This window comes from Diaphorina citri, unplaced genomic scaffold, assembly GCF_000475195.1.
Source record: "Diaphorina citri unplaced genomic scaffold, Diaci psyllid genome assembly version 1.1 scaffold560, whole genome shotgun sequence".
NCBI lineage: Eukaryota > Metazoa > Arthropoda > Insecta > Hemiptera > Psyllidae > Diaphorina > Diaphorina citri.
In genome coordinates this window covers 69,510-82,052 of record NW_007377994.1, presented here as the reverse complement: position 1 = coordinate 82,052, position 12,543 = coordinate 69,510, and the positions used below count along the sequence as shown (strand labels likewise).

The following is a 12,543-nucleotide window of genomic DNA, read 5'->3' as shown; positions in this document are numbered from 1 at the left end:
GTTAGCATTAGGAAAAATTTGTGTACATACATGTTTGTATATCACCACAATAAAAATATTTGATTTGATTTGATTTGACTAGATTGATTTTCTTGAGGACTTCGATTGTGGGTTTGGAGCGGCGGATCAATTTTACTAAACAACTGAACTAAGGAGATATTACACTGTGGAAAAAGTGATACTGTTCATACTGTACGTACTACAAGTTTGAATGAACTCCATTATGGCGTTACTTCCCCTTGTTTGATTTATGTTGTTGGAGTGATATACCTATTATGTATTATAGTATCGAGCTTCCCGATACACAGAGTTCAATATTAGAGTTCCGGAACCCAGGCACTCGATTGGGTTACTTACTATACTCGGACTCATAAGTATCATAGAAGAAGTCAGCTCGCGGGTATCTGTATGTGGTTGTATTTCGATATCTGGCCAACACCACATCTTTCAATTCATATCTGTTTATGGGGGTAGTTCTGAAACAAGAAAAAAATTGGATCGATTGCAATGCTTTCTCATTACCTTGTATAGGTTCCCCTATACGTAAGGGTAATAGAAAGTAACAAGAGTTTAGTAGGTAGGTACAGGATAAAGCAAAATATAGGTACTTACACACGAGTGCGAAAATTCGGAACAGTTTGTGTATCTCTGTTCCTCTACTCTGATAGACTGACAGCTTTTCCTCGATATATTCAAAAATCTAAACGGTTTTTGGTAGCAGCTAAAAATTCATGTGACCGGCCTAGTTAGCTTAAGAGGGTATAGCAGGCCTGCTGGGCGGGCCAACTTGAACCTTTTCCTCTTTGGGCCAAGCGAGCCCCGGCCTGTTTTGTAATCAGCTGATATGTAAACAAACAAACAAACAAACAAACAAAAAAATGTGTGATGCCTTGTAAGTGCTGTTCGCGAGTTCAAGCTGTAGGTACTGAATTTTTGCGCGTCAGTGTATAATGATTTTTTTTCTTTTCTGTCTCTAAACCTGTGTCCACAACCAGTCGACGCCGCGCCGTCGATCGATGAGGTGAATCTATGTTGTCAAAGCAGGGTACGGTTTAAGTAGGCGTGGACTATGTGTGGATATAGCTTTGGGTATCAAAAATGTTGGTTTCCTGACACCCAAAAATAACGGATCAGCTCATTCCCCTCTCAGGATTCATATGTATTCCCTATAGTCATAATCATATCGTTATAATTACCATTAAAGTTTTTATTAATAGGGGAGACAATAGGAGATAATTAAGGAGCGCGGTAGCGCTTCGCCCCGCCAAGTCAAAAAAGTTTGACCGCGCTACTAGAGATATTATACGCGACAGGGAAAGTAGCCGTTTTCAGGTAGTTGTAGAGGATATTAATTACTATTCAGCTCAAGCCCCATAGAAGCTTAACTCATCCTTTAGGGCTGTCCAGCCCCTACACCTAAGCCTCGGATTAGGCTGTTTGTGTATGGAAAGATCAAGCCCCAGAGAGAGACCCTTTTACTTATTATAAATGGGAAAACTTTCAATCTTTTTGCTTCCGTATAGGAGCCCGTTCTCACTTGTAATGGGAACACTCATTAAATTACATTGCATGTAGGACATGCGGAAAAAAAAATCGGGTGAAACTCACAGCAAGTGGGAACAGGGTCTAATCTAAAAGATGGAGAATAAAGTTGAGCCCGGTAACTACTTGCATATATGCAATGTGCTTTACACAAAAAATATGCTGTGGTGTCGAAGAAGAAACTTCATTACTTCCTACCTACCAAGGTACCAAGTCTATTGGGATTACTAGGAGGGGGTTTTTCTGTGTGAGTTCTACGGTTTACTGACCATTAGATGGTACCTACCTAGGTACCTACATACCGATTTAGAAGAGATAAAAAACGAGGGTATATTCATGAAATCAATGAATTGAACTTTATTTGACCCTGTCCAATACATGAGACCTCCCACAAGGTGGTTACAACCAAGTGTCATTTCCTTTTTAACCATACCCAAATTTTGGCGTTAAAATTTTAACATGGAATGGTTATTTTGGGGATTAAAGGCCCCGGGTTTGAAGCCCACCATCGACAACAAAAGTTGCTCTGATATTCCTTGATCGTGCGATGCGAAACATGCTCGGTAGTAGGATGTGTGAAGCGGGACCAAGCCTCATATGCCTCCTCTAGATAATCACGACCTGAGGAGAAACAGAAATATTACCGCTGAGAATGCTTGGAGACTACTCCGAGCACGTTCGGAGCTAACACGCGGCTCTAACATGAGAGTGTAGAGCTCAGCAAATGGGAACTAAATTACACTCTTGATTTTGTCAACAATCAACACTTAACGAAGGTACGGTTCTTCTTCTGCACCTTTTCCCAATCTTTTTTGGGGTCTGTACTGTTGTATCCATGACAACCAATCAATACTGCGATCGATACCTACTGTTAGATTTTCCCATAAGGTAGGGTTCTTCTTCTGCACCTTTTCCCAATCTTTTTTGGGGTCTGTACTGTTGTATCCATGACAACCAATCAATACTGCGATCGGTACCTACTGTTAGATTTTCCCAGTCCAGTTTTCAATTACATGTCGACTCAATAAAATGTTCTTTTTTCACATAGCTTTTCCTGTTCAAACCTTACCACTCGTCTTGTCATTTCTTACACATTAAATTCATAAAATGTACTTAGCAAAGTTAGCCAAGCGAAGAGGGAAGGATGACAGGATAGGAGAAAGCCAGCCGTTCCGAGAACGAACCTTATCCGCTCTACATAAAATCCGCTTTGGGCAGGAATCGAACCCGCGACTTAACGATTACAAAGCAGAATCGCTACCATCCAAGCTAACAAGGCTGACGAGAAAAGTTTAAATTGAAATGTGATGGCATAAGCTGTGTCAAAACATAGTCAACGCCGACTGAAACCATACACTGCCTCGACAACATCTTCACCTCGTCGATCGACGGCGTCGACTATGTGTGGACGCAGCTATAGACTCACATGGCTCATTCGTCAGGTTGGGATGTTTGCTGCTATACTCAAATGCTCTCTGCCACCATTCTACATCTAATGGAAGCAGTGTTGTGAATTCTGTCTGGGTGCGACCAAACGCCTCCACTATCTCATCCCATTCCTTATCTGACTGCAGTGTTGTGAATTCTGTCTGGGTGCGAGCAAACGCCTCCACTATCTCATCCCATTCCTTATCTGACTTGGTGGTGTAGGTTAGAGTCGCATAGTATCTGAGGAGAAATAGAATGAAGGTTAATTAATTGAAACGGAAACGGAACGGTTAAGTGGTGTGGAAATGTTGAGAACTGTATGCTGGATTTACATTCAGCTCACTTCTGTGGAAGTGGAAACTCATTTCTGTTTAAATGGAGTGTGGGTGCAAAAAAAAAAAAAAAAAAAAAAAAAAAAAAAAAACATTAACTGCAACCTTTTAGGGTCTAGGGTTCCTTACAATCTTTGGTGGATTTACACGCTCAAGCCATTTGCACAAACTGAAAACTGGCTTGTGCAAGCCGGTTTAATCAAATCGTATCCTGAATTCTTCATGGTAAATCAGAGCTTTTTCAAAACTTTTGTTTATATTTTATACCCATCATAGTATAACCAAGTGCCCTTTGCAATCAATTTTCTAGGATGTGTGAAGCGGGACCAAGCCTCATATGCCTCCTCTAGATAATCACGACCTGGGGAGAAACAGAAATATTACCGCTGAGAATGCTTGGAGACTACTCCGAGAACGTTCGGAGCTAACACGCGGCTCTAACATGAGAGTGTAGAGCGCAGCAAATGGGAACTAAATGACACTCTTGATTTGTCAACAATCAACACTTAACGAAGGTAGCATTTTCAGCCGTGCCTGTCAGGTCTACCTGATAATGAGTTGTTGGCCTTAGATATCTGCTTTGGGAAGATTGATACGTTTGTGCCATGGGTAGGTACTGCTAACATATTGTGGGAAAAGAAATGGAGTTTCACGGGAGTTACGGTTTGATAAAACTAGGAACTCATTTCACTCGATCTCACCTGGAGTACATGTCGTTTCTCACCTGGAGTAAATATTGTGGGAAAAGAAATGGAGTTTCACGGGAGTTACGGTTTGATAAAACTAGGAACTCATTTCACTCGATTATGGGTGGGAGTATATATCGTTTCTCACCTGGAGTATATATCGTTTCTCACTTGGAGTCTGTATCGTTTCCCACCTGGAGTATGTACCTATCGTTTCCCACCTGGAGTATGTATCGTTTCTCACCTGGAGTATATATCGTTTCTCACCTGGAGTAAATATCGTTTCTCACCTGGAGTATATATCGTTTCTCACCTGGAGTATATATCGTTTCTCACCTGGAGTATATATCGTTTCTCACTTGGAGTATGTATCGTTTCCCACCTGGAGTATGTATCGTTTCCCACCTGGAGTATGTATCGTTTCTCACCTGGAGTATATATCGTTTCTCACCTGGAAGATGTAAAAAAATGTCACATCATGTTGATCAAATAAGTTGATCATTTGGAACGATCAACAAATTTAAAATGATCAACATAGAAGTTGGTTTTCATACATTTCAGATCAACAAATTATCACCTGGAATATATATCGTTTCTCACCTGGAGTATATATCGTTTCTCACCTGGAATATATATCGTTTCTCACCTGGAATATATATCGTTTCTCACCTGGAATATATATCGTTTCTCACCTGGAGTATATATCGTTTCTCACCTGAAGTATATATCGTTTCTCACCTGGAGTATATATCGTTTCTCACCTGGAATATATATCGTTTCTCACCTGGAGTATATATCGTTTCTCACCTGGAGTATATGTCGTTTCTCACCTGGAATATATATCGTTTCTCACCTGGAGTATATATCGTTTCTCACCTGGAGTATATATCGTTTCTCACCTGGAGTATATATCGTTTCTCACCTGGAGTATATATCGTTTCTCACCTGAAGTACGCATCGTTTCCCACCTGGAGTATATATATCGTTTCTCACCTGGAGTATATATCGTTTTTCACCTGGAGTATGTATATCGTTTCTCACCTGGAGTATGTATCGTTTCTCACCTGAAGTATATATCGTTTCTCACCTGGAGTATATATCGTTTCCCACCTGGAGTATATATATCGTTTCTCACCTGGAGTATATATCGTTGATATCCCAGTTCATCGTGGTGAAGGCTCGCGGGATCCAGGGCCGGTTTGTATATTGCCATCCATACCATTTCCTATTGATCTTGAGAGCTTTCACCATCAAGTTCACCAACTTCTCTTCGTCGCCAGGCTTATCCAGGATGTTTTCGCCACTCCTGTTCAATCTCTCAGCTGTATCATGAGAAAATAGAAAGTAATAATCAAAACGTACAGATCATGGGCTAGAAACTATAAAAAACAATTTTTTGGACACATCAGGACACCCTAAAACAGATATGTATCTCCACCCATTTCCCGATTTTGAAAATTTGGACTGGTGGCAATACTTTCTCATTAGGTACCTACTTTGGTAAAAGAAAGTAATAAACTTTTTTTTTTTTTTTTTAAGAGGTTTGACAGAGGGAACTGTAACTGTTATGGTCTTATCGTCCCGAAATCGAAGAGAGACGGAAGACAGGATAGGAGAAAGTCAGCCGTTCCTAGAACGAACATTATTCCATCAGGATAAAATCCGCCCCGGGCGGGAATCGAACCCACGGCCTAGCGCTTACAAGGCAGACGCGCTACCAGCTCAGCTAACTAGGCTGGTAATAAACTAAAGCTGTGTCTACAGATAGCCGGTCAAAAGTCGATCGATGTCGCTTGTCGACTGAAAACCGTCCACACTGCCTCGAGAACATAGATTCACCTCGTCGATTGCCATCGATCGACGGCCGTCAACTATGTGTGGACAGAGCTTAAGAGGGGGATATTTAAGAGGTTTGATGTTTGAGAGAGGATAAGGACAGAATAGGAGAAATCCAGCCGTTCCAAGAACAAAAATAGGCTTAAAAAAATGGTAAAAAAATCAGAAATTACTTATTATTTTCAAAGGTAAAAACCTTGAAATTGTTACCTTTGTAGAGATCTATGTATAATTTTCAAAAAAAAAAAATGGTAAAAATCAGAAATTATTTATTATTTTCAAAGGTAAAATCCTTCATATTGTTACCTTTGTAGAGATCTACATATGAATCGTTCCCAAGAAGAACGGCCTATGTGAAAATTTTCGATTTTTTTTTTTATTTTTTAGTTGGGGCCTCTGTAATCTCCTTGTTTCAATGCACTAATCAGTTTTGGGGGGAGAAAATCGGAAGTCGTTTTTTTTCGACCAACTTCGTGAAGATTTGAGTAAAATTTCAGAAGAATAACGGCCTATGTGTAATGATTTTGCCTTAGGACAGGGTGTCCCCTTTCAGTTCCGTGTGACCCGTGCGATACACCTGTTGAGCGTGATTTTTGACTGTCTAATTAGGAAGTCAACCGATTACCCAATATTTTGTTTTGTAACATTACAGTGTACTTTCCTGCTTTCAGAGATACTTTGAAATTTAAACAATGAGTGCATGCTAATAGTTCACTAAGTAATTCAGAAGTCCCGTCCTTGTAATTTTGCATGCAAAGTAATAATAATAATAAGTTCATTGTTAACATTCAGAATCCTTTACAGACTTTTCTTTATATTCTTTATAATATCCCTCTAAGTACAGTAAGAAGTGAAAGGTTTCATGTAAAAGGGCCTATGTGCAAGAAAACATAATTCTGGGATAAATTTCCACATCTCTGTATTAAAATGTCTCTCCTGAAAAGTGGCAAAAATCGCATAGGCCGTTCTTCTTGGGAACGATTCATATGTATAATTTTGAAAGTTAGAATCCCTGATATTGTTACCTTTGTACAGATCGCCCACCTCCTTATGAAATCGCTCAGCTTTCTCCGCTATTGACAAATCCGTGCGCTGAAGAAGATCATAATGACAATCCATAGCTTTCATTCGATAACCCTGTGAATTAGATTTTCAATTAGATCTTGCTAACCAATGTGATTATGATAATTAGGACTTGTGATTATGATAATTAGGAATATGTGATTATGATAATTAGGACTTTTGATTCGTGGAGAACCTCTGAAATATTTTAGGTCAGTTATACAACTTATACCCGACTCGAAATCAAAGAAAACCTGTGACCTATAATTACAAATCCGTGCGCTGAAGAAGATCATAATGACAATCCATAGCTTTCATTCGATAACCCTGTGAATTAGATTTTCAATTAGATCTTGCTGACCAATGTGATTATGATAATTAGGACTTGTGATATTGATAATTAGGACTTTTGATTCGTGGAGAACCTCTGATATATTTTAGGTCAGTTATACCTACCCGACTCGAAATCAAAGAAAACCTGTGACCTATAATTCAGATAAGGGACTCAATTCGAACTTCTCCATCCTAGACCTATATAACTTTCAAGCCCGATTCTCATTGGTAAATTGTTATACTACAGGTTACATTCCAGTCAAGAATAGCCAAACCATTCTTACTGGCTAACTTTCAAGCCCGATTCTCATTGGTAAATTGTTATACCTACTACAGGTTACATTCCAGTCAAGAATAGCCAAACCATTCTTACTGGTGATGGCAGTTACATGGGATTGGTCTGTTGGGGTAATTTGGAGACACCAACTTTAATGGTTGTCTTGTGATATTGATAATTAGGACTTTTGATTCGTGGAGAACCTCTGATATATTTTAGGTCAGTTATACCCGACTCGAAATCAAAGAAAACCTGTGACCTATAATTCAGATCAGGGACTCAATTCGGACTTCCCCATCCTAGACCTATATAACTTTCAAGCCCGATTCTCATTGGTAAATTGTTATACCTACTACAGGTTACATTCCAGTCAAGAATAGCCAAACCATTCTTACTGGCGATGGCAGTTTGGTCAGGTTAATTTATTGTTATAGTGGTGGTGGTGTAGGTTAGAGTCGCATAGTATCTGAGGAGAAATAGAATGGAGGTTAATTAATTGTTATAGTGGTGGTGGTGATGGTGGCATTCTTCTCCTCGTAGTCCCGATATTCATCCCAGAGTCGCTTGTAGAACTTGCCCACGTGACGATGGTGGCATTCTTCTCCTCGTAGTCCCGATATTCATCCCAGAGTCGCTTGTAGAACTTGCCCACGTGACGAAGGTCCACCTTATGATGACCGTACAGTCTAGGATCTACCACGGAGCGAGAGTCACTCGGCCAGAACCGTCGTCCGTCAGAATAGAACTCATGACCCGACCAATCTGAAACGGACCACCAAGTATAGCAAGCGATTTCTCCGCCTGCTTCAACGAAGACGACCGGACCTGTGGGAGATATTGAGGAAAACCACCACACCAACTTTAATGGTTGCTTCTGTAGTCCAAAGGCATGATATGTCATTTGATAGCATTAATGTTTAATGTTGGTGTCTCAGAATGACCCCAACACACCCTATATATTCACAATACCCCTCACTTCCATTCCTTTGTAAAAAATTAGACAGTCAGGATATCAAATGATAGGGAAGGTAGAAACACACTACTATCACGTCACCTGACCTCACGTGATATGAGGGCCAGTGTGGCTGTCATCATGAACGAAATCACCCACTATTGTATTATGGAAGAACTTTGAACCACATCTTTTTGACTCCCCATGAGTTCACGTGACGTGATAGCCGTGTTTCTCCCTTGAGAGCCTGGTCTTTGTATTTGTAAAATGTTTTTGTAAGGTATTTTTAAAATGTATTCCCCCATAATATGTCAAAATATAATCTAAGACCTTGGTCAGACTGCGGGGGGTAAAGGGACTTTTCAGTCCTATCCCAGCAGGATAAACAAGGTCTTATTCTTTTCTATTACCCTGGTGGCATTCTTCTCCTCGTAGTCCCGATATTCATCCCAGAGTCGCTTGTAGAACTTGCCTACGTGACGCAGGTCCACCTTATGATGCCCGTACAGTCTAGGATCTACCACGGAGCGAGAGTCACTCGGCCAGAACCGTCGTCCGTCGGGTAGCCGAATAGTAGTGGGGGGACCCCGGGAGTCCGGCCAACACCATTAATGGTTGTTTCTGTAGTCCAAAGGCATGATATGTCATTTGATAGCATTAATGTTTAATGTTGGTGTCTCAGAATGACGCCAACTCGCCAACACACCCTATTCCCTATTCACAATACCCCTCACATCCATTCGTTTGTAAAAAATTAGACAGTCAGGATATCAAATGATAGGGAAGGTAGAAATACACTACTATCACATCACGTCACCTGACCTCACGTGGCATGAGGGCGGGGGTAAAGGGACTTTTCGGTCCTATCCCAGCAGGATAAACAAGGTAATAAGCAAGTCACGTGGCATGAGGGCGGGGGTAAAGGGACTTTTCGGTCCTATCCCAGCAGGATAAACAAGGTATATTCTATTCTATTACCCATAGAAGGACTTATCCAAACCTAGTCGACCTATATATCAAATTGAAGGTCTTTTTACCAGGAACACGAAAATGGTCCATAAAACCATAAAGCCAAAAAACCAAAAAAATGGGTTTTGGTGGTTTTTTCACATTTTCTCACACAAATGAGCTCTGATCTTGAAATTTGTCGCGACGACCTATGTATTAACTCAAAGCAAGAAAGTTTTAGATAACACTTCAGTCGATAATTTAAGACCGGTTTTAGCGTCACCTATGTTAAGCTACGCCGAGGAAGGCCAATAAATGGATGGGTGACTTAAACATTATATTGGGAATAAAGGGAGAACGGGCTCTAGTCTTGATTTTAAATCATTACATGAAAGTAAAATCAAATATATTTTATACCCATCATAGTATAACTAAGTGCCCTTTGCAATCAATTTTCATATTTCAATAATCTTTTTGTGCTGATAAATGTCGCCACTACATAACTCAATTTAAGTAGCCAGGTACTCAATATTGTCCTCACGAGGCTGAGTCCAAAACGAACTCCAAGCAAAGAGCCGAAGAAATTTCGACCCCGCCGAGAAATGAACCCGAGACCTCCAGCTATCAAACTTAGTATGATAGCCACGGAGGCTACACTCTGCCGGAAAATCCGTAACAGTTGCATCTCGGACCCTGTAATCTATTGCCTAATTGAAATTTCAGGCCAATAGTTTCTTGTGATAAAAATCATCGAGACAGTCATGATGCGGTTGAATTTCAGTCAAGGTCAAAGGGTAATCCCTTATCAGAAATCAGCTGATTTGAAAATGTCATCAATGTTTACACTGGTGTTTGTTTATTTTCTGTGCGGGCATTGTAAATTTAATCGGAAATAATTCCTACTTATCGGACTTATTTACCTACCTAAATATACCTAGGCATTTATTATGAACTGCATCCTAGTTTTGTGAAAATCCTTAATAAACTATAATTAACTCGGACGTGTGCGCGACCACAACGGCAACCGTGGACCATGAACCCTCAGCAAAACCATCGAACATCATGGGAAAAATACTCAGCTCAATTTCTTCATTTTCTACGAGGAGCGGTACTATGGTCAACACTCTTCTATCCATTAGCATGATCTAGTCAAGTACAGTAGAACCTCGATTATTTCAACTAATTGGGACCGGGGGTTGTTGAAATGATCACTTTGTATGATCTTTTCCTCTGATAAGATAGGATAGATATCCTTTGAAAGATAGAAAAAATGGATTTTGGTGTTGAAATAATAGAGAATGAAAATAATGGGATGGAAGACAATCCATAGCTTTCATTCGATAACCCTGTGAATTAGATTTTCAATTAGATCTTGCTAACCAATGTGATTATGATAATTAGGACTTTTGATTCGTGGAGAACCTCTGATATATTTTAGGTCAGTTATACCCGACTCGAAATCAAAGAAAACCTGTGACCTATAATTCAGATCAGGGACTCAATTCGGACTTCCCCATCCTAGACCTATATAACTTTCAAGCCCGATTCTCATTGGTAAATTGTTATACCTACTACAGGTTACATTCCAGTCAAGAATAGCCAAACCATTCTTACTGGTGATGGCAGTTACATGGGATTGGTCTGTTGGGGTAATTTGGAGACACCAACTTTAATGGTTGCTTCTGTAGTCCAAAGGCATGATATGTCATTTGATAGCATTAATGTTTAATGTTGGTGTCTCAGAATGACGCCAACTCGCCAACACACCCTATTCCCTATTCACAATACCCCTCACATCCATTCGTTTGTAAAAAATTAGACAGTCAGGATATCAAATGATAGGGAAGGTAGAAATACACTACTATCACATCACGTCACCTGACCTCACGTGGCATGAGGGCGGGGGTAAAGGGACTTTTCGGTCCTATCCCAGCAGGATAAACAAGGTATATTCTATTCTATTACCCTGGTGGCATTCTTCTCCTCGTAGTCCCGATATTCATCCCAGAGTCGCTTGTAGAACTTGCCCACGTGACGAAGGTCCACCTTATGATGCCCGTACAGTCTAGGATCTACCACGGAGCGAGAGTCACTCGGCCAGAACCGTCGTCCGTCGGGTAGCCGAATAGTAGTGGGGGGACCCCGGGAGTCCGGCCAACACCAGGAATCTTGCGAGTCCCCGGACCAGGCAGACACCGCGTCTGAGTTGACGTAGTCACTGGTCTCTTCGCTCTGGGGGAAGGTTTGGTCGGGTGGACTAGTGCACTGACCCGACACAGCGGACCATAGAGGCAGGAAGATCCAGACGGACATCATGATCGCGAGTTGTGAGCCCGACACCAACACCAGGAATCTTGCGAGTCCCCGGACCAGGCAGACACCGCGTCTGAGTTGACGTAGTCGCTGGTCTCTTCGCTCTGGGGGAAGGTTTGGTCGGGCGGACTAGTACACTGGCCCGCCACAGCGGACCATAGAGGCAGGAAGATCCAGACGGACATCATGATCGCGAGTTGCGAGCCCGACGCCGCGGGGTTTAGTAAAGTGACTCTTGTCTGAGGTAAAGTTTACATTGTGGGAAATTATCCTGTGAAATCAGAACTGAAATAGGCTGAGAAAATCCTGGACTGAAATTCAATAAAGGCGCATTTATCTGATTTCAGTACAGGATTGTACAAATTAGAATCCTTACAACACGCGTTGTTAATGATTTATTAATAATAAGGAGTGAAGCACAGTTTACACTATTTAGATTTTAGGAACAGTTTATTTTTTTAAATGATCGTGTGAACCGGGTTTCAAAGAATTTTACCGGGTTGGTTAAGATTAAAACAGAATCAGAACTGGCATTAGAAGTTAGAAGTATTTGTTTATTAGGTATGTTAATTGTTTGGGTGAATGAAAATAAAATGTCACTATAAATGAGTGCTATTGTCAACAGTAAAGTGTCATGTGCAAACTAACATAGGTAGCGTGTCCCTAAAAAAAAAAAAAAAAAAAATTGTGTGTGGAAAAAAAAAAAGGTGGGGTGTCCCAAAAAAAAAAAAAAAAAAAAAAAAAAAAAAACATTAACTGCAACCTTTTAGGGTATAGGGTTCCTTACAATCTTTAAGGTGGATTTACACGCTCAAGCCATTTGCACAAACTGAA

General features: G+C 40.6%; 1 protein-coding gene across 1 annotated transcript in view; it reads right to left on the bottom strand.

The window, feature by feature from the left end:
- Positions 1-12,343, bottom strand: part of LOC103510101 — a 13,824-nt gene extending 1,481 nt beyond the window's left edge. The window contains exons 1-8 of the mRNA XM_026824251.1: positions 11,743-12,343; positions 8,859-9,054; positions 6,850-6,961; positions 5,124-5,310; positions 3,150-3,210; positions 2,969-3,080; positions 2,031-2,163; positions 358-476 (exon numbers count right to left, since the gene is read on the bottom strand). Of these exons, the coding sequence (XP_026680052.1) occupies positions 358-476; positions 2,031-2,163; positions 2,969-3,080; positions 3,150-3,210; positions 5,124-5,310; positions 6,850-6,961; positions 8,859-9,054; positions 11,743-11,897 (1,075 nt within the window). The 5' untranslated portion in view covers positions 11,898-12,343. The remainder of the gene's footprint in view (positions 1-357; positions 477-2,030; positions 2,164-2,968; positions 3,081-3,149; positions 3,211-5,123; positions 5,311-6,849; positions 6,962-8,858; positions 9,055-11,742) is intronic.
- Positions 12,344-12,543: the final 200 nt, after the last annotated feature.